We start from the raw sequence: 22,471 nt of genomic DNA, 5'->3' as shown, positions 1-22,471 counted from the left end.
AAAAAAAAAAAAAAAAAAAAATCGAATTCCCATTCTCAATTCATGAAGTATCTACTATGAAACATATTATGTCTTATGCACAATGCTAGACCCAATAATAACTTGCTTTCAAGATTTTTTATTTATTGCGAGAAGACAAGACATAAAAACAATAATTTCAATGCCAACAGTTTGAATGTAAATGGTAATTTCTAGGAAAAAGGTACATGTGAAGTACTTTTCTATGCATGGAGAAATAACTGCATTGGGGAGTGGGAGGTGTAGTGAGATGCAGCAGGACTGTAAGGAAAAGCTTTCTTAACAATATTGCCTGTATCTGCCAGATACTTTTGTTTTCACTGATCATCCAACACAGGATTGAAAAGGAAATTAAACATTTAGCATATTACTTGAATTCTTTCACACATTAGTACTTATTAAGTGTGGTACAGTAGTGGCAACCACATCATAAATTTTAAATGTGGTAGAGTACCACATAACCAGTAGCTTAAATTTTGGTTGAAAAGCCATGAATTCTTCATCTTTCCAAATTTATTTCCACCAATGCTTCTTATTTTGCCACCCCTCAACTCCCAGTAACTAAAATAATAAAATGTAACAATATCTACACTATTTAAAAATGCCTGAAAGTCTAGTTGATTCCTATTTTTGAATTGCTTTTATTTCCAAAATAAATAGAATTGAACAAGTTTAGCTAAATAAAATAATGAGGTTTATTTAATCCAGACAATAAACAGAATGTGTAATTTTCTATTTCAAAAGTCTGGGTTTATACTGCATACCAAGCATTCTGCTATTCTAAAATCTGTAACATAATAGCTATACAGCTATTTATTACAGAAAAAAATACAATTGGCAATTACTTAGATTTGCAATACATTTCCATTCTTTCATGAACAACTTTGAGTGTTAATAACCCAAATCACATAGAAAGCTGTCTTACTGACAGAATTTCATACATACATTTTAGTTAATATTGCTGTAAGATAAAGTCTGCAATAGTATTATTCAATAGTATAAAAGAAGTAAGAAGTATCATAAAGCTACAAAAGTCATCATTTTTTGGTAATCTCTGACATTGTCCATGATGGCTACATTTAAAACCCAAAGAGTATTTCATAAGAAAAATATATATAAAATACTATACTGCTTATGGAGATGCTGCTGTGCATTATTTTTTCATTTCTAGGCCAGGCGTGGTGGCTCACGCCTGTAATCCCAACACTTTGGGAGGCCAAGGTGGGCGGATCACGAGGTCATGAGTTCAAGACCAGTCTGGTCAACATAGTGAAACCAAGTTTCTACTAAAAATATAAAAAATTAGCTGGGTGTGGTGGTGTGCACCTATAATCCCAGCTACTCGAGAGGCTGAGGCAGGAGAACTGCATGAACCCAGGAAGCGGAGGTTACGGTGAGCCGAGATTGCACTATTGCACTCCAGCCTGCGCGACAGTGCAAGACTCTGTCTCAAAACAAACAAACAAAAAAAAATTCTATACAATCCCATAATCAAATGAGTCCACAGATGTTTACCAAATATCTATTATATGAAGTGTCTATTACATGTTAAGTACTGTGTTATCCTGTAAAAACACACAGGTGAAGAAACAGTTCCTGATCTTGAAGAACTTAAGTCTAAAGAGAAACACAGTCAAGTAAACAAGCCATCATGATGAAGCATAGTAAGTACAGCAGGTATTTGAACAGAATTGGTTTGTTCAAGTCATTTCGTTACCTGTTGATGAAAAAGAAAAAACAAAATTGATTCCCGGTCACAGATACTGTCTGTGTGGAGTCTGCACATTCACCTCATGTTCACATGGGTTTTCTCTGAGTACTCTAGTTTCCTCCCACATCTCAAAGATATGCATGTGAGGTGAATGGCAGGTATGTATACATGGTCCCAGTATGAGTGAGTGTGGGTATCAGTGTGCCCTGCACTGTGATGGCATCCTGTCCAGGGCTGGTTCCTGTTTTGTGCTCTGAGCTACCAGGACAGGCTCTGGCCACTCTTGATCCTGAACTGAAATAAGATACTGGGTAAGTATCTCATTTGTTTTTATTCATCTTCCTTAAATATGTGTATAGCTCAAATTTATTTTTAATGATTAATATTAGAAATGCTTGGGCCTTTATTTATAACTGTGATGGTTTTTTTTTTTAACTCTTGTTTTATATCAATTAGTCTATGGTTAAACTGGTTTTGTTATACATTGTTTCCCTTAAAGTAGCAGTTTCCGAGAACATAATGATGAGGTAACAGAGGGAGCTCTAAGACATCATAGAATTAGTACTTAATTAAACTTGTGAGTTCAGATAATGCTCCTCAGAGAAAATGATGGTTAAACTGCCACCTGAAGGATAAACAGGACTTAAACAGGCAAAGGGTGTTGGGGGTGGGGCAGGGACAGAAAGGCACAGAGGGGAAAGCAGAAGAAATAGTCCAGGCAGACAGAACCTTAATTATAAAAGAGAGAAAAAACATTTAGGGATTGCAAGCAGTTGAGAAATACTAAAATACAGAGTTTATGTACAGCTAGAGATTGGGTCAGGAAGGGACTGATAAAACTATGAATGCCAAAGAATGAAGTGAACAGAGAATAATATAACGGACTCTGTGGCATGCTGGGAAGTTTAGACTTTTGCAACATATACCCAACATGGAGAACAAATTGAGACTGATGACAGGAAGATCAATCAGTTAGCAGGCAGGACAATAGCAATAGCTGCAGCAAAGATGGAAATTAAGAGGAAAATGAATACTAGGATTTAATGACTAGCTGATAGGCCTAAGAGAGGGAGGAGACAAGAATAATACATAGGTTTCTGGCTTAGATAACTGGCTGGGTGTTGGTGAAGGAAATTAGGTGTGGTGGCTCACACCTGTAATCCCAGCACTTTGGGAGGCCAAGGCGAGTGGATTACCTGAGGTTGGGAGTTTAAGACCAGCCTGACCAACACAGAGAAACCCCATCTCTACTAAAAATACAATATTAGTTAGGCATGCTGGCGCATACCTGTAATCCCAGCTACCTGGGAGGCTGAGGCAGGAGAATCACTTTAACCTGAGGCGGAGGGTGCAGTGAGCTGAGATCGTGCCATTGCACTCCAGCCTGGGCAATGAGTGAAACTCTGTCTCAGAAAAAAAAAGGAAAATAAATGAAGTTGTGGAGAAAATCATCATCATAACATTGTTTCAGATTTGCTGGATTTGAGATGCCTGTGCAAAATTCAAGATGTAGATGTCTTGGTTAAAGCTAAGCATCTAGAATTCACGTAAAAGATACAGAATCACATCTATTATGAAGAGCAGGTCCTAAAGTCACTGTTAGGCAAAAATTGCAAATAATAAAAATCATCTTAGGAAATTCTAATTTAGGAAGCTCCCCTCCAAAGGAGACCCGCATACTATCTCTTAATAAGCCAATCCTCTAGCACTAGAACAAACTACTGTTTCTTTAGTTGAGTACTAAATGATCACTAAGTAGAAGAATGAGAATATTAACTTGCATTTTTAACTGTTTTTTAAAAAATTATCTACCATTTGTAGTTGCCATGTATATGTGTTGAATTTCTTAAGTGAAAAGTACGTATGATGTAAATAAATCATACACATTTAGGCTTTAGTGTAAATAGACAGTGAATGAAGTCATGGTTGATAATGAGACACAGGGAAAGTATATTAGTTTCCTACAGGTGCAGTATCAAATTACTGTGAAATTGGTGGATTGAAACAACACACATTTATTACATTTATTCTCTTACAGTTCTAGAAGTCAGAAGTTGGAAATCAGTCTCAAAGGGATATCAATGTATCAGCAGGGATGGTTTCTTCTGGAAGCTTCAGGGGACTCCAATCTCTGCTACCAACTCTAAACTGTTTGTTTCTCTAACTCTACCTGCATTCTTCTTATAAGGACCATTGTGATTAAATCAGGCCCACCAGGATAATCTTCCTATCTCAAAATCCTCAACTTAATCACATCTGCAAAGCCTCCGCTCCTTTTTATTTTAAAGAAATGGAGTCTTGCTCTGTCATCCAGGCTGGAATGCAGTGGCACTATCATAGCTCACTGAAGCCTCGAACTCATAGGCTCAAGCAAAACTCCTGTCTCAGCCTTCCAAGTAGCTGGGACTCCAGGCACATGGCACCACACCTAGCTAAATTTTTATTTTTACTTGATTTTGCTTTTTTGGAGACAGGGTCTTGCTATGTTGCCCAGGCATGCAAAGTCTCTTTTGCCATATAAGGTAACATTCTCAGGTTCTGGGGATTAGGACATGAATATATTTGGTGGGTGGGTGTGTCATTATTCAGCCTACCACAGAGAATATACAAAAATAAAGGTACTGGTAATTGTCTACTGTGGAAATTGGATGATGAGTTCAAAGAATTCATTTTGCTATTATGGTTCCTAACATGTATGATACATATATTCATGTGTATATAAAATATTATATAATTTAAGACATTTTAGAAAGAGTCAAAAGGTAGAAATCAAACTCTTAAGAAACAAGGATAGTCCGATGAATGGGCAAAAGATAACGTATGAGATGGAGTAAAGCCAAAACAAAAGTCCAGGGAAGAATCTTTCAAGAATGAGATAGTCATCTTTTTGGATGGTAATGGTCACATAAGATAAGGACTGAGAAGAGTATTTTCAATTAGCAACAGGGTCACTGTTGACCTTGATCAAGGCTATTTCAGTGGAATGGTAGATGCCAAAGATAGATTGCTTTGGGTTGAGGAGTGCATGGGAGGTCACAATTTGGAAAAAGCCAAGTGGACAAAATTCTGTTATATATTTATACATAAAATACTGTAAATAAACAAGACAAAATCCAGGATGTTCTGATAAACCAAGAAATTAGAATCTACATCAGATTTACAAAAAGAAAGAAAGAAACAGAGAGAGGGAGAAAGGAAAGGAAAGGAAAAAGGAAAAGAAAGGAAAGGAAAAGTAGAGAGGGAGAAAGAAGCAAAAAGGAAAAGAAAGAAGCTACAAAAGAAAGAATGATGATGATGTTGAGGAGGTGGAGGACGGTGATGATAACGTTCTTTTTATAATTTTTCAGGCACTTATATCATATGCCAAGCACTGTACTATGCATTTTATATACTTTACAAAACAGGAATTATTATGTCCATTTTACAGAACAGGACACAGAAACAAGGAAAGCACAGAGTTAGGAAGTATCAGACCAGGAATTCAAATGTAGGTAGAGTTGACTCCAAAACTTGTGTTCTTAAGTAGTCTGCTAGACTGACATGATGGATCCAATATAGTAGCTCAAGTATGAAAAGGCTAAGAATATAGCCTAACAGCATGGCTAATATCACAAGCCAACAGAAAATTTCTAGAAAAGGGTCTTTCCCAAAGCTATGGTGAAGGACACTGATAGGAGACTATAAGGGAGTTGGCCACAAAAATTTGAACTTAAAGCCAAAATACTAAATTTGGAACCAAAATAAAAACTTGAGCCTTAATGAGGGGCCACTTACAAGCAGTAACTAAGATGGACATAAACCATGGACTTCATCAGCAACAGAGTAACAATGTTTAAAGTCTCAAGGAAAGAAGAATCTAAAATTTGTGAAACAAACTCAGATGCATGTCGTATCCATTCTAGTACTAATTATGCACTAAAATGGTATGCTGAGACATGAATAAAATGGAAGACAAGACTACCACAATGATAATCAGTCAGAGATGAAAGTGGCACAGGAACAAGAGACTAAAAGGTGGCTGTTGAAGAAAATTCTCCTAACTACCCTAAGTCTTTTAGGCAGTATCACTGAAGAGAAAATACATGCTCATCCAGGGAATTAGATCATCTAAGCTACAAAATTGAAAGAAAACTGTAGGTTAGGTTGAACTTTGTTTGCTGGGATGTTATACACAATCTTGGCTCAACTACCCTGGCACATAGCATAGGAATATTCTGCTATCATGAATTCTTTAAACACAAAATTATATAGAAGAAACGATCTCTTCCCATGAGAACTTCTATTATTATTTATAGTTAAGTGAGTTGGAAGACCTCAATTTCCAAATCCTTTGTCATATCCTTCAGAACAGGTGAGTTAAACAAATTCCAATAAGAGTGAATTGCTTTACAACCCTGGGAAAATATCAAACTATAATATAATCACCCAAGAGACCATCTAAAATGAGATGGTTCATTTTAGTGAGATGAAATAATATAACCATGCCTAGGTGCACAATAAACAATGGCTATTAGAACCCTTACTATTAGGGCCAATAAAAAACAGCTTATAGAAACTCTTAGTTGTGAGGATCCTGTAACAGACACCTCTGATGTTCATGTCACACTCTCTTGGCCCATTTGTCCTTTCAGTCACAGCTGTAGGAGCTGATACTGCCATTATCCTCTAGCATCCCACCCCAAGGGAACCCATTATGCCTCAGGGTCTTCAGAAGCACAAGTATAGCTTAAAGCACAGAAAAGTTAACATCTTTAATCAAAGGGGAATGAGAACTTACAGATAAATGTTCAAGCCTTCCACCTTTCAAATGGGTAATACTGAGTAGCATTCTACATACTGCTCATGAGGTTTCTCTACTGCTCACAGCAACAATCGCAATGTCATACTTTTTTCTTTATTCCCTGTCTCACTCCCCAGGCTTCTCACTCCTATTTCCCAGGTAAGCTCTCAAATATACCACCTAGGGTTATGTTCTTGTCTCAGATTCTACTCTAGGAGAAGGCAAACTAAGCTGAAGCCCTCCACAAACTCTGAGAAATGAGTATTCAGCCTTTGCTTGAACACTGCCAATTCTCAAAGCAGATGTTCCAAGAGCATACATCCTAGTAAAGTCTGTAGAAATACAGTCTTTGAAACTAGAAAAGAAACACAAATATTTGTTGAATGGGTGAACAAACATTAGCAAACAAAGTCTCAGAATTCATTAGGAAAAAAGGTAGGAGGGTCAGCCTATAAAAGATATACAAACTTTAATTTTCCCTGAAGATAACGCTATATAAAATATTCCTGTTCTAAATTTTTGACCAGGAGGTCCCAGCTTTTATTACATCCCACGCTCAAAGTTCCTATGATCTATATTCATACAATACAGCTGCATAAGAATTACAAACATTAAGTATTTTATAGTAAGCCCTTAATCTGTTTAACTTGACTCAAATCAAATATTTCCCCAGGATTTTTAAACTGGGTATCAGAGAAAGGGATTTTCAGTCCCTCCCTGGTAATAAAGCTGTAAGATATAAACCTGAAAAAAATTCTATCAGTTATGGTATCAACCACATGTGAAAAAAACAATCTGAAATAGTAACTGTCATTCAGAGACAGACAAAGACAAATTAGAAAAAGAGCCTGGTAGCTTTCTAGCTCCAGTACCTGAGACTAGCTAGGTACACCCCTGTCCTTTCCATTGCTTGGTAATGTATACCAATTCTCTCTTCTTGCCTAAGTCAGTCATCTGAGTTTTTAGGTTTCTGTCACTTGTGAGAAAGGTTTAACACAAGAACATAAACACAAGTATAAACAAAACACTGTATAAAACCTAATACTATCTATGGAAGGGCTACAAAGCCTGGGATCCATTAATCCCCCACTCTGATTTTATATATATGACTGTATCTATTTCTAGGGAAAAGTCACCAAAACTTCCATCAGTTACTCCAAATAGATCTCTGACCTCCACACCCTCTCAAAGAAAATGTATTGTTTGATGGTCTAAACCAATGATTCAATGTATTTTTCTGCCTCTGCATCACTTACATGGGCAACAAAATTTCATCTTTTATTTAAAGTCATAACTTTCAACCACAAGTACATGTGTTGTGAAACCCTTTCTCTATGCCATTTCCAAGATTGTGGTATGTGAATTCCTCCCTTTCTCCCCACAGTTGAGAATCAACTGGTTAAGAATCTGATCATATAGGCCGGGTGCAGTGGCTCACGCCTGTAATCCCAGCACTTCGGGAGACAGAGGCAGGTGGATCACTTGAGGCCAGGAGTTTGAAACGAGCCTGTTCATCATGGCGAAACCCTATTTCTAACAAAAATACAAAAATTAGCTAGGCATGGTGGTACACACCTGTAATCCCAGCTACTCAGGAAGCTGAGGCACAAGAATCGTTTGAACCCGGGAGGTGTAGGTTGCAGTGAGCCAAGATCATGCCACTGCACTCCAGCCTGGGCAACAGAAGAAGACTCTGTCTCAAAAAAAAAAAAAAAAAAAAATCTAATTATAAAATGAATATATTGAGTCACTTTAGAGTCTTTAAATCCATTCAGATGTGCTAAGATGCAAGAAATGTTCAAATTTAGCTTCAAAAATAACCCATGTGAGAAGGTGGGGCCATTACCATGGCTTTTTTGTTTTTCTCTGTCCTCTAGTCCTTAGCCCCTGATTCAGGTGCAGCAACAGTACAAGGTAATGATAGCCACAGTTTTCTGGATGGACAATGATAAAGGAAATTCCAGGGAACTGGGTTCTCAAACATAATATAAATACAACCAAAAAAAGAAGTGTCCAAATAAATAGAAATTAATAAAACACCTCTAAATAATCTACAAATCAAAAAGAAAGTCTCAAGGGAAATAAAATATTTTGAACCAAATGAAAATACAATATATCTAAACTTGTAGCATGAAACTAAAGCAATTCAAAAGAAAAAATGAAAAACTTCCTAGCTCATTTTATGATTCCAGCATTACCCCGATACCAAATCTAAACACAGTACCAAAATAAAAAAGAAACAAACTACAGATCAGTATCCTTCATAAACATAGATGTAAAAATCCTCAACAAAGTACTAGCAAACCAAATGTGCCAGTACATGAAAAGAATTTAACAACACAACTAAGTGGGGTTTACTGAGAATGCAAGCTGATTCAATATTTGAAAATCAATCAATCTATCATATTAACAGTCTAAAGAAGAAAAACAAGACTACACCAACTGATGTATAAAAGGCATTAGACAAACTATAACATCCATTCATGATGAAAACTGTTAGCAAAGCAGAAGCATAAGGGAACCTTCTTAATCTAATAAAGGGTATTTCTACCAAAAAAAACCTTCAACATTATACTTAAAGGTGAAAAACTGAACGTTTTCCCTTAAAATAAGAAAATCAGTCAAGCTTTGTGGCACACATCTATAGTTCCAGCTACCTGGGAGACTGAGGTGGAAGGACTGCTTAAGCCCAGGAGCTCAAGGATGTAGTAAGCTATGACTGCATCACTACACTACAGCCTGGATGACAGAGCAAGGTCCTAGCTCTAAAAAATAAAAAATAAAGAAAAGAAAATTTTAAAAGCTCCTGGCTACCCAGGAGGCTGAGGTGGGAGAGAATCACTTGAGTCTGGGAGGTCAAGGCTACGGTGAGCCATTATCATGGCACTGCACTACAGCCTGATTAAGAGAGCAAGACCCTGTCTCTTTTAAAAAAAAAAAAAAACTTCAAGAAGAAAATTCAGAAAAAAGTCTTCACAGCCTGGGATTAGGCAAAGAGCTCTCACACACAATAATGAAAGCACAATCCTTAAAAGGAAAAATACTAGTAAACTAACTTCATCAAAATAAAAAACTTTTACTTTGTGAAAGATAATATTAAAAGAATGAAAGAGAAAAATTACAGATTGGGAGAAAAATATTTAAAAATTACATATCTGATTGGTAGAGTTCAGGACATGCTACCCCAAAATATGCCACCTTGTAATACTGAAAAATGGCAGAAGTAGGAAGGTATCTTTGACTTTCTTCTCCCATCCCTTCTTCTCTGAAGTAGGTTATAAAAATCTAGGATTATCTAAACTTCCCTAGAAAGAAACACTGCTACCTCTGAAGACAAATGGTCCATCATACAGATGAATCAGAACAAACAGGCTTTGCTAAGTTTCCCCCAGTTTATTACCATATACCACATCCCCTTTGTTCTATCATATTTCTCCCTAACTATCCACTCTTCACCAAACCTAAATATAAAAATACACAAGTTTAACTATTTCTGTGGATCTTTATCTCCTCATGAAAGCTCCCATGTTAAGGGGAACATCACACACCAGGGCCTGTCGGGGGGCTAGGGGATAGGGAATAAGAGGGACAGCATTAAGAGAAATACCTAATGTAGGTGACGGGGTGATGGTTGCAGCAAACCACCATGGGACATGTATACATATGTAACAAACCTGCACATTCTGCACATATACCCCAGAACTTAAAGTATAATAAAAAAATTAAAATTAAAAAAAAATAGAACTACGATATGATCCAGCTATTCTGCTACTGGTTATATACCCAAAGAAAAAGAAATCAGTGTGTCAAAGAGATAGCTGCACTCCTATGTTTATTGCAGCATTATTCACATTTGCCTAGATACGGAATCAACCCAAGTGTCCATCAGCAGACATATGGATAAAGAAAATATGATACATATTCACCATGGAATACTACTCAGCCATAAAAAATAATGAGATCCTTTCATTAGCGGCAACATAGATGACCTTAGAGGACATTATGTGAAGCCAAAAAAGCCAGGCATAGAAAGATAAACTCCACATGTTTTCTTCCATATGTGGAAGCTAAAAAAGTTGATCTCATAGAAGTAGAAAGTGGTATACAGCTACTAAAGACTGGGAAGGGGAAGAGAAAACAGAGTTTGGTTAACAGATACAAAATTATAGCTAGATAGAATATGTTCTTGTGTTCTGTAGCACTGGAGAATGACTATAATTAACAATTTATATTTTCACATAGCTAGAAGAGTGAATTTTGAATGTTCTCCACACAAAGAAATGATAAATATTTGAGGTGATGGATATGCTAATTATGCTGGTTTGATCATTACACATCATAGACATGTATCAAAATATCACTCTGTAGCTTGTAAATATGCACAATTACTGTATCAATAATAAAAGCAAAAAATGAACAATTTTTTAATAAAGCTTCCATGTTACATAAAACTTACATTAAATACATTTGTATGGTTTTCTCTTCTTAATCTGTCTTTTGTTACAGGGGGCTCAGCCATGAACCTAGAGAGAGATATTTTTTCCCAACCATGACAAAGAATTTGTATCCAGAATATTTTAAGATCTATAAAAGCTGAACAAGAAAATAACATGATTAAAAATGGGCAAAAGACATAAATAGATACTTCACCAAAGTTCAACATCATGTGCCATTAGAGAAATGCATATTAAAACTACAATGAGTTAGCCATCATAGAAGAACAAATCAAAACCAGAATGAGATACCACCTTATACTCACTAGGATAGTTATAATTTCAAAAAGACAAATAATAACAAAGTTGGAGAGAATGTGAAAGACACTAGAACCCTCATTCACTGCTGGTGGGAATGTAAAATAGTACAGCCACTTTGGAAAACAGTCTGACAGTTACTCGAAAGGCTAAATAGAAAATTATTACATTTTATCCTGCAATTCTACTCCTAGGTATATGCCTAAAACAATAAAAACATATGTTGACATAAAAACTTGTACATGAATGCTCACAGAACACTATTCATATAGCCAAAAGGCTGAAACAATCCAGATGTCCCTTAAAAATAAAATGTGGTTTGTCCATACAACAGAATACTATTCTTCAATAAAAAGGAATAAAGTACTGGTACACGCTACAACATGGAATAAACCTTGAAAACATTATGCTAAGTCAAAGAAGCCTGTCACAAAAGACCACATATTATATGATTCCATTTGTATGAAATGTCCAGAATAGGCAAATCTATAGAGACAAAAAGTAGAGTAGTCGTTATCTAGGCCTCAGGGGGAAGTGACTGCAAATGGGTACAGAGTTTCCTTTTGAGAGATGAAAATGTTCTAAAATTGTGGCTTTGGTTGTTCAACTCTGTGAATATACTAAAACCCATCAAACTGTATACTTTATATGAGTAAATTTTATAATATATAAATTATAGCTCAATAAAGCCATTCCAAAATAAAAATCCATAATGAAATACCATTAAACACCTATTAGAATGGCTAAAATTAAAAAATACTGGCAATACAAATGTTAACAAGGATGCAAAACAACTAAAACTTTCACATGGTGTTGGTGGAAAGCAAAATGGTACAACTCTGGAAAACGGTCTGACAGTTTCTTAGAAAGTTAAACATATACTTAGCTATGACCCAGGAATCTCCCACCCAGGTATTTACTCTAGAGAAACAAAACCGTAACTCACACAAAATCCTGTACACTGCCAAAAACAGGAAATAATTTGTATATCCTTCAATAGGTAAATGGATAAACTGTGGTACCTCCACACAATAGAATACTACTTAGCAGTAAAAAGGAATAAACTATCGATACATAAAACTTACGTGAAGTTCAAAGGCATTATGCTGATTAAAGAAGACCATCTCAAAAGGTGATATACTATATGACTGCATTTATATTACAATCTCAAAACTGTAAAACTATAAAGACAAAAAAAAGATAACTGGCCAGGGATTATAGTGGTCAGGGAAGGATAACATGAGGGACTCTGGGGTAATGTCTTTGGTATTCAGTACCCTGAAACAATACGGTTAAACTGTTATTTACATAATATTACACTGTATTCTATACTATGATTATGGTGGTGGTTACACATAACCATACATGCGTTAAAACTCTAAGAAGTATACACCAAAAGGAAAAAAAGTTAATTTTTCTTTATAATTTTAAAAATAAAATAAAGCCAACCTAGAGTCAACTTTTTTCCTTAGTTCAATTTCGGCTCATGAAACTATCATCTCTGATAATCTCATTTAAATAAAAGTACAGTATATAGTTCAAAGATCAACACTGATAAAATGGAAAACATCCTAAGGGGTACCAAGAGGTAGTAAAGAATCAGGAAATTTGATCATTAATAAAGTATAAACAAACTGGACATGCTAAGCCTGGAGCACAGACTTGCAGGAAGAATGAGTGATGACAAATGTCTTCAATTATCTGAAGGGCTGACAAGTGTATACAGGGTTAAACTTGTTCTATATAGTTTCACAGAAAAACATCACTTACTAGTAAGTCTAAAAGTTTAGTGTGTTTTCTGGGGTTATCAGAAAGTCACCTAACTTCCTCAACAACTAGATAATCAAGAAGCAGGAAGTTCTAGAGATTCTTGCATTAAATAAAGAGTTGGACTTAATGATTCTAGAGTTTTCTTCCAACTTAAACATTATCTAAATCTATGAACTGTAACTCTAGAGCTAACCTACAAAGACAGAAGACACTGAACGTCTAAAAAAGTAACCTTTTCTGCCAAAATATCACTTTTTATTGCACAAAAGTAAATATTACAAAGCAACTTTAAGTTTCACATTTTTTAAAAGGTTGAATACAAAATCTGAACAAAAGCCATATTATGAGATGTATTTCCCCAAATCTCATTTGTACTACAAATATTAAAATTAAATTCAAATTACTAATGTCTAATTAAGCCTAATCTTATTAGACTTAAAAGGCAAAAGTTATAAATTTCATGTAAATTTCTGTAAGTATATTGAAAAAAATCACTTGAAAAAGAAGTTCTCTTTCCATATAAAGAGTGGTAGTCCTTAAAAGAGCCAAAACATCTGTATTCACTTTAAAGCTCATCAAGACAGACTGACATTTTTAGGAGAAGCATATGGCTTACTGAACAGTCATCTAGAACAGAATCTTTTGTCTAGCAAGCCCTATTCAAGGACCATTTACTTATGTATGAAGTGGTTGAATAAAGGAAAAAACATATTTTTGAGTCCTAGAAAACACAAAGAAATAAACTCTTCATCTAGCTTTAAGAATACAGCAAAACATATTGCAAAAGCTGCCAGATTTTACTCCCAGAGACAGTTCTCTGAACCACTGAAACAATTCAAACACAAAAGAATAGAGAAGCATGAAACTTTCTTAGAGAACTACATTCAGCCAAAGACCACTTCCCTAAAAAAACCTTTTCCATTTTAAAGGAAAAAACACTTTCTTAAAATTTTGAAGGGCAGAGTTCAACAGCTGTGCTATATTAAACCTGAGCCCTTCCAAAAGGAAGAACAAGAGTCTCTAGAGAGAGAGAGTAATATGGCCTGCTTTCTCCAAAATTGTCAAAATGCCTTCTTTCCCTCTAAGGAAACTTTCTCCAACAAAATACCTCTTATGTGCATGGGTAAAAAGCATAAAACTTAATTTAGATTAGAAAAATATGCAAAACTGGAAGAATTTTTGTTTCTGGAAATCTCCCTGACCTCTCTCCCAAGAAAAAATGTATTTCCTAAGTCTTACAAGATATAATATGGAAACTTAAAAAAAAAAATCAGTTTTCAGCCCTAGCTTCCCATTAGAATCATCATAGAGCTAAGCCTCAACCTAAACTTAATGAATCAATATAGACTGGGGCCAAGGGATCTGAATTTTTTAGGCACACAACACATAATTTTGATGCCCAACAAGGGTTTAAAAACCAGTGAACTGAAGAATGATCCCATAAAGGAAAAATTAAGTCTAGTGAGTCCAGACAAAAAGTAAAGGTCACATCTGAGCAACTAACTATGTCTAAAGTACCTAAAGTTGTACTTACCTATCAAAATACTCAGTAACAGACAACAGAATAGAACTTGAAGTAAGAATTCTAAATTGCTCTGTTGATAAGAGAAAAATATTAGAATAGTTGATTAAACTATTCAAATATTTAGATGAAAGTTGTTATGAAGAATGTGGTCACTGCATAATTCAGGTACAATAAGGTTCCATCAGGATCTTTGGACTTCTACAAGCTAAAAAAAGAAAAGTCATAAGAGCTCGTGTATTAAATATAAGTATTTGTTAATTTTAAAAGAGCTCAAGTCTTTAATCACAAAAAGTAAACTTCTGCCATCATCAGAATTTCATTAAGCATACTTGGTTTTACACAAAATTCTAATAGATTTAGTTGTTTGACATTCAAATCCATGATAAATGAAAAAGGGGTGCTAAAATTGCTAAAGGAAAGCAGACCAGTCAAGGAAGAATGCAACACTATTAAAAAGCAGACACAAGAACTCAGAAAGCATAACAGACACTAAGACACTTAATCGTTTTTAAAGGCAACAGAATACAACTGATTTTCCTAATGATCACTGCAATCAGTAAGAAAACAGAAAAAAAAAATGTCCAGTATATCCTGTTTAATACATACATTACATATTTTTTAAGAGGGTAGGTAAAAAAGTATAATAATCAAGTCACCTATGGAAAGTCCCTCACCAAAAATAATTACAAAATTTAGGGCAACAAAATTATTAGCTTAAAAAAATAAAAAACTAATTCTGCATTTGAGACTCTCACTGTACAACTGGAACCTGGAGCAACAGTAAAGACAAAAGCATCCCATAGTCTCTCAAATAAAGAAGACACTTTGCTAAAAGGCAGAAAAAACAGAGGAACTAGGGTTTGAACTGATTATTATCAGACATAATATTCTTCAGTGCAAAAGTCAACATATTCATTTAGACTGCTATATCAGACTACAGTCAACCCTCTGCATCCATGGGTTCCACAACATGGCTTCAACCAACCTCAGATTAAAAGTATTTGGGGTACCGGGCACAGTGGCTCAAACCTGTAATCCCAGCACCTTGGGAAGCCAAGGCAGGTGGATCATGAGGTCAGGAGCTCAAGACCAGCCTGACCAACATGGTGAAACCCCATAGTGAAACTCTACTAAAAATACAAAAAAATTAGCCAGCCATGGTGGGGCCACCTGGGATTAGCCTGTAATCCCAGCTACTCAGAAGACTGAGGCAGGAGAATTGCTTGAAGCTGGGAGGTGGAAGTTGCAGTAAGCCAAGATCGCACCACTGCAATCCAGCCTGGGTAACAGAGCAAGACTCCATCTCAAATATATATATATATTCAGGGAAGGAAAAAATTGCATCTGTACTAATCATGTACAGTCTTTTTTCTTGTCACTATTTCCTAAACAATACAGGACAACAATTATTTACAAAGCATTTACATTGCATTAGGTTTCATAAGTAATTCAGAGATGATTTAAAGTATATAGGAGGATGTGCAGAGGTTATATGCAAATATTACACCATCTTAAATCAGGGACTTGAGCATCAGTGGATTTTGGTACCCCTGAGGAGTCCTGGAACCAATCCTTCATGGATACCATGGGATGACTATATTTCAGGGCAATGTAAACTTAAGTAATTTCACTTCTGTACCTGTTTCCTCATCTGAAGAATGAGGATAACAACACCTGAGTTGATAGGATTACTGTGGGAAATACATGAGATAATACAGGTGAAGTCCTTGGCACAGTAGCTGATACACAGTAAATTAAAAATAAATTTTACTTGTTATTAATTTTGCTCAGAATAAATGATTCTCAACTTCTATCAAGCTCTATGTTTTAGAAGCTTTTCCATTCGAAATTGTTTGTATTCAGTACAATCTGTATTCTGTCTAAATTCTATGTATACCCCACCCCAAACAGATCTCTTTTAGCAGATATTATACAGGAACCAAGTTGCTCCATCTTTCTCCATTAAGTCCCATGTATTAACTTTTTAAAACTTCACATAGTTACTCTTACTCCAAAAAAGTTCTCATGTTCCAGGGTACCCTTTCCCAAATAGATTCATTTGCTCTTGCATTTTTAAATTTGAATACAAAAGAAGTGTCTGAACACTTGTCAAAATGTATGAGTACAAAATCCATTCATAAGACAACTTCAATCCAAAAGGTAACAGAGTTCTAGGTGAATAGCCTACACTTAGACACTGCAAATAATTGCAAAGAATATGTGTTATAGATTATATTCATATTTATGTAGGCTAGTGCCTATCTGGCTATCACTAACGAGGCAATTAAAAGAAATACTGAGTAATGCTCCCTGTTTTCCTGATAATCACTCATCTCTAAATATGTATTTATTCATCTATAAGATAAGCATTTACCTGCTACATGCAAGCCATTACATTAGGTGCCATGGAGTATACAAAAATAAATAAAAATGTGGTGGTTGTGTCCTCAAAAAGCTTGTGACTTCACTGCTGATATATTGGTCCATGTGCTAAAACCTCCTCTCTTGCAAAGATGTGTGTATACAAAATAGAGTCAGCATATAGGTTGTAATGCTTAGGTAACCAACAATCCAAACACCTTTGTGGCTTACAGTAAAGGTTTATTTTTCACTCAATTTATACTTTACAAAATCTTGCAACAAGAATCAGTTTCTGCTTTGCACTATGTAGTCTACATTCTAAGATCTGGGCTAAAAGAGCAGATCCCATCTGAAGTATGCCTACTTCACATCAGAGGGAAAAGCAGTATGACAAAACACAGGACAGCTCTCAAAGCTTCTGTCTGACATGATATATCATTTCCACTAACATTTCACTGGATAAAGCAAGTCAATGGGCCAATGGTTTTTGGATATGTAATCCTGTTACAGATAATGGTAATGAATACTTTAAGCAATAATACAATCTATCACAGTACTTATGACCACAATTAAAGAAATGAAAAATATTCAGGCTATTCAAACCAATAATAAAATTACCACTTATTTATGGAAGGCTTACGTGCCAGAACATTAAATATTAAAATATTTCATTTTCCGGCTGGGTGCAGTGGCTCATGCCTGTAATCCCAACAATTTGGGAGGCCGAGGCAGGTGGATCACTTGAGGCCTGGTGTTTGAGACCAGTGTGAAATCCTGTCTGTACTAAAAATACAAAACTTAGCTGGATGTGGTAGTAGGTGCACTACAGTCCCAGCTACTTGTGAGGCTAAGGCAGGAGGATAACCTGAGCCTAGAAGGTGGAGGTTGTAGAAAGCTGGGATCGCACCACTGAACTCCAGCCTAAGCAACAGAATGAGACTATCTCAAATAATAATAATAATAATTTTTCTAACAAAAATTCAACAAAGATGCCTACTATTGACAAAAGCTAAGTATGGGCATTTGGAAAGATTAAAAGAAACAAAACAATAAACCTATTAGAAAACATATTAGAAACCTTTCAAGCTCTCAAAATTTGGCTTGGATGCGTTACAAAGATAGCAAAAGTAGCTGCCCCTTGGAGGGGAATTTGTTTATTCAGTTTATCTGATGTAGAAGTGAACCTATTGGTCTTAAGTGTCCTAAATTTAGGCTGAGCCTATTTCCCAGCAAGGTATTAACATACACAAAATTCCTGTCAACCTTAAGGACTGCTACTAATTGGAGGTCCTAATTCAATTCCCCAACGAATTGAAGACTCAATTTCATGCTAGTTTATTTAATGCTGAAAAAAGAAATACAGCAACAGAACAAAGTCACAGATAAGGGCATAAACAGGCCCCACAAACAGGTCCCATACACTCAGTCCCCACCAGTCATTAATTAACATCCTCTGGTGATTTAACACCGTAAAGACTTGTTTGAGGAAAACACAAGACCTAGTAAATATTGAGAAGTGATGATACAGCACTAGGTGAGATAAGTATACATGAACACAGATAAATGAATAAATAACATCACTGCATCAAATATCTTAAATGTTGCTATTTTGAAATAGAGTGCCATTTCATCTGGCTGATAAATCCATTTTGAATATGTTTACCCTGGAAAAACCCTTAGGAAAGTCAGGGAAAGTAAGGATAAATGTAGACAATTTAGAGCCAGGTGCAGTGGCTCATGCCTGTAATCCCAGCCCTTCGGGAGGCCAAGGTGGGTGGATCGCCTGACGTCAGGAGTTCGAGACCAGACTGGCTAACATGTTGAAACCCCGTCTCTACTAAAAATACAAAACTTAGCTGGGCGTTGTGGGGGTCGCCTGTAATCCTAGCTACTCGGGAGGCTGAGGTAGGAGAGCTGCTTTAACCTGGGAGGTGGAGGCTGCAGTGAGCCGAGATTGCGCCACTACACTCTAGACTGGGTGACAAGAGCAAAACTATATTTAAAAAAAAGTAGACAATTTACCTGTTTTCTCCCTCCTCACATTCAGTACAAGGAAACGAGAAGCACATGGAAACTGAGACCAACTCTAGAGCACAAGCTCAATGAGTAACTAGATCAGCTGAATCACCCAAATTTTTTCTCCCTCTTGTGTGTATATGTTGTTGCATTATTTGTTTTGCTTTTTACTGATGATATACTATAATTGAATTCATGTTAATATAGCAGCTAACTGCATCCTTCCTTTTCTTCAGTTCCCTACTCCACTCCTTACCTTACTTATTCCACTTCCCATATTTTATTCAAGTGATCTGAAATATTACATGATTTGCAAATGTTTTTCTAAGCACTACAATAAAATGAGTTTTAGACGTAGATTTCCCCATTAATTGGTTCTTTCTACTCACCTTTTTCAGATCCTCATTACTATCAAATCATAATGGGAAAAGAATGCTTAAGGACGAAGAACAAACAGTACGTAAGGGAGAGGTCTATAAATTTCCCTCAAATTAAGATGAACATGACAAGCTCTTGGGGTAAAAATGTGGCACAGAAAACAAATAAATGTGTTAATTTGTATTTTTAAAATGACTTCCTTTGCTGTTATGCTTTTTTTTTTTTTTTTTTTTTTTTTGAGACGGAGTTTCGCTCTTGTTACCCAGGCTGGAGTGCAATGGCGCGATCTCGGCTCACCGCAACCTCCGCCTCCTGGGTTCAGGCAATTCTCCTGCCTCAGCCTCCTGAGTAGCTGGGATTACAGGCAAGCGCCACCACGCCCAGCTAATTTTTCGTATCTTTAGTAGAGACGGGGTTTCACCATGTTGACCAGGATGGTCTCGATCTCTTGACCTCATGATCCACCCGCCTCGGCCTCCCAAAGTGCTGGGATTACAGGCATGAGCCACCGCGCCCGGCCGCTGTTATGCTTTTTAAAGTTTTTTTTTTCAAATTTTATGATTATACGATTTATTTTCAAATCTCTTACATTTGCAAGCAAAAACTCTTAAGTTTGGATATGCAGTAATAATTATCATCAGAGTTCTCAAAATCTAATGTCATCTTAACTTCAATTACTAAAGTTGCTGACAAAATGGCTGTGACTTAAACTTACAGCCACGTTTTGATTAGCCATAACCAGCGGTCCCTTCAAACTTGTTTTCAGTTCTGGGGCTACCATGAGTACATTATTATCTGGGAATGCACAATTAATCCCTATATGTGTACGGGGGAATTGGTCACCACTATATGAGCTCTAAGTTAACCAGTGGAGTACTTTATGTTAGAAAAATACTTTCCATATATGGAACACTTAATTACAAACATCATTTGCCTTTCCCCAACCTTAGCACCTTATTTTTGAATGACTCTATTTTATGTATTTAGTAATCGTTTTACTAATGCCTTCGAGCCTTTTCATAAGCCACGGACCCTACTGGGACACTCTCTTGTTTCCCACCCAACACCCACTATTTGAAAACCTTTAATAAAATTCATCCTTAAAAATTCTTTCGAATTAACTCATCCTAATTCTCTGCATTCCATTTATATTTATTTAACACTACATCAATTAGCATTCTATTAAAACTTCTTTCCAACTTTTAACCACTCGCATCCCTCCTACCCCCTTCAAATCTCTCCATCCAGTCTTTCCGTTCTTTGTTCCAATGTGTGTGTGTATGTATAGTATTAGTACTATAATAACTCAAGAAAATTCTAAAAAATAGAAAATGGAATATTAATCCAGCAGAAAAAATCATCACAAAAATGCTTCAAGGAAAAACAATAACAACTCAATCAACTGACAAATGAATCTGACAATACTTTGGGAAAGTACTACTTTAGGTTCTCAAGAACGCAAAGGGCCCTCAGCAACTCAATTCAATCCCTGAATCACTGTCAGGCTTTTACAAAACTGTTGATGTAAAACCTCCGAGCATTACCATCAGCCTTTTAAAACTCACCTGCCAACATTACTAGCAGTGATATTTTTACTAACACTGAATTCCAAACAAGTTTTCTTCCCAAGCAGACTAATGAACAAAAAACCTTCCTGTGCAGAAACCAAATTAAAAGCACTTAAAATCATGTAAGGAATACAGTGATTTAACCCTTCTCTAAGGACTGTAGTGGTGGGCAAACAGGTGACAAATGGAAGGGATGCAGAAAGTGGACACAGAAATCAGTGAGACTCCTCCCCTTCTCTGAGGGCTAAGGTTCAGCTTGCAGCTCCGGAGGCAAACGCTCCCTACAGACCCTCTCCCTCAGCCACAAGCTAAAAGCTTCCAGAAAACCACAGGTCCTCCTCCCCAACCTCGCACTCAGGCCCTCACTCGCCTGGCCAGCGCCGGTGGATAGCAGACAGTCTCTAGTCCACCCGACCCCTCCCGAGAAAAGGGTCAGCAGAGGACGCTTTCCCCGAGGCCTCCTCCGGGACTCAGCCAGCAGAGACTCCGCAAAAATGGAGGGACCCAAGAAGCTTGAAGAAGAAGTGTGACAATTCTGTTACCTGGTCGGAACCTTGGAAACGGAAAGGGCAGCTACAGCCACTGCCCTTCTCCACCATAACGCCTGCTTCAGCGCCACTGACATTGAGACCGCCGCCATCTTGCTGCAGGCAAACACCAGGATGAGAGGACGGATCACCGCAAGGGACTAACTTCCTTCGTTCTCAAGCCAGTGCAATCGCAATGTAACGAAGTTCTGTGGGATTTTCCTTTTAATACTGGGGCTTAAAAAAGAGGAGAAACGTTTAGTTGAAAGAATTAAGGCGAAAAATGTATAGAAAGAAATGCAAAAGTGCATTAAATGTAAATATTACCACCATAAAGTGTAATCTTTACTGGTTGTTAGGACAGGTGTCTTGCAATGATAATGAAAAGACCAAAAGAAGGTACTTGCAAATTTAAACACCTGCAACTCGTAATTTATTGAAGAAATTAGAATATTTGGGGCTGAGCCCACTGGAAAAGCTGGAGAGCTCTTTGGGTCCTTAAGAACATAAAGTAGTACTTTTCCAAAGTATTGCCAAATTCACTTTGCAAGACCTCGAGACAGGGCTGTATTCAGTGTGACGTTCTGTAGTTGTAATGTTCACATTTTCCAAACGAAAAATCTGGATACATGATCTGGCAAAGGATTATTTTTTGGCATGTAGATTTATACGAAGAATCAATAGAACATAATATTTGATGTCACTGTTCCCCCAGTAAATCCTGAATGTGTGTGTGTTCATAATCCATGGACACAAAGAATGATATTAAAGCTCCATGCATATAAAACAAAAGTTATCTTCCAATACAAGTGTTGGAAACATGTTTGTATTGTGGACTTCTGACCTTAAAGAACAATGATTAACTGAGTTATATAAAATAAAAAGCAGGTTAGTTTTGGGTTTTGTTTTTTAAGACATTTGTTTAACGAGTTAGTACTTTCCTGCCTTTTTAAGCACATGAAAACATAATCTTCATTAAATAAATAGGAACAATGGGAGGATGGGCAATGACTTAGTTTGGCATTATGGACCATTAAAGGAAAATCCAGTACATAAGGGAAAGTGG

The 22,471-nt window shown here is 36.4% G+C and overlaps 1 protein-coding gene and 1 long non-coding RNA gene across 4 annotated transcripts in view; both read right to left on the bottom strand.

The window, feature by feature from the left end:
• The window catches only part of NDUFS4 (NADH:ubiquinone oxidoreductase subunit S4), a 108,045-nt gene extending 86,492 nt beyond the window's left edge, over positions 1–21,553 (bottom strand). Inside the window, exon 1 of one of the 2 annotated variants that reach the window (XM_021670205.2) lies at positions 21,421–21,553. In XM_021670205.2, the coding sequence (XP_021525880.1) occupies positions 21,421–21,518 (98 nt within the window). In that variant the 5' untranslated portion in view covers positions 21,519–21,553. The remainder of the gene's footprint in view (positions 1–21,420) is intronic. The other variant, XM_012449571.3, reaches the window with a different exon arrangement.
• LOC135274786 (uncharacterized) lies at positions 1,366–12,659 on the bottom strand. 2 transcript variants are annotated; one of them, XR_010342530.1, is made up of 3 exons: positions 12,346–12,659; positions 10,966–11,093; positions 1,366–1,735 (listed from the first exon to the last, which is right to left on the bottom strand). It is a non-coding gene; the product is annotated as an uncharacterized LOC135274786 (long non-coding RNA). The 2 variants fall into 2 exon arrangements; XR_010342529.1 differs by lacking the exon at positions 1,366–1,735 and adding an exon at positions 8,108–8,202.
• Positions 21,554–22,471: the final 918 nt, after the last annotated feature.

This window comes from Aotus nancymaae, unplaced genomic scaffold (genome assembly GCF_030222135.1).
Source record: "Aotus nancymaae isolate 86718 unplaced genomic scaffold, 86718_ANA_hifiasm-v0.15.2.pri h1tg000014l, whole genome shotgun sequence".
In the NCBI taxonomy this organism is placed as follows: Eukaryota; Metazoa; Chordata; class Mammalia; order Primates; family Aotidae; genus Aotus; species Aotus nancymaae.
Note: the sequence above shows the minus strand (reverse complement) of the source record. Positions and strands in the feature narration are given on the sequence as shown.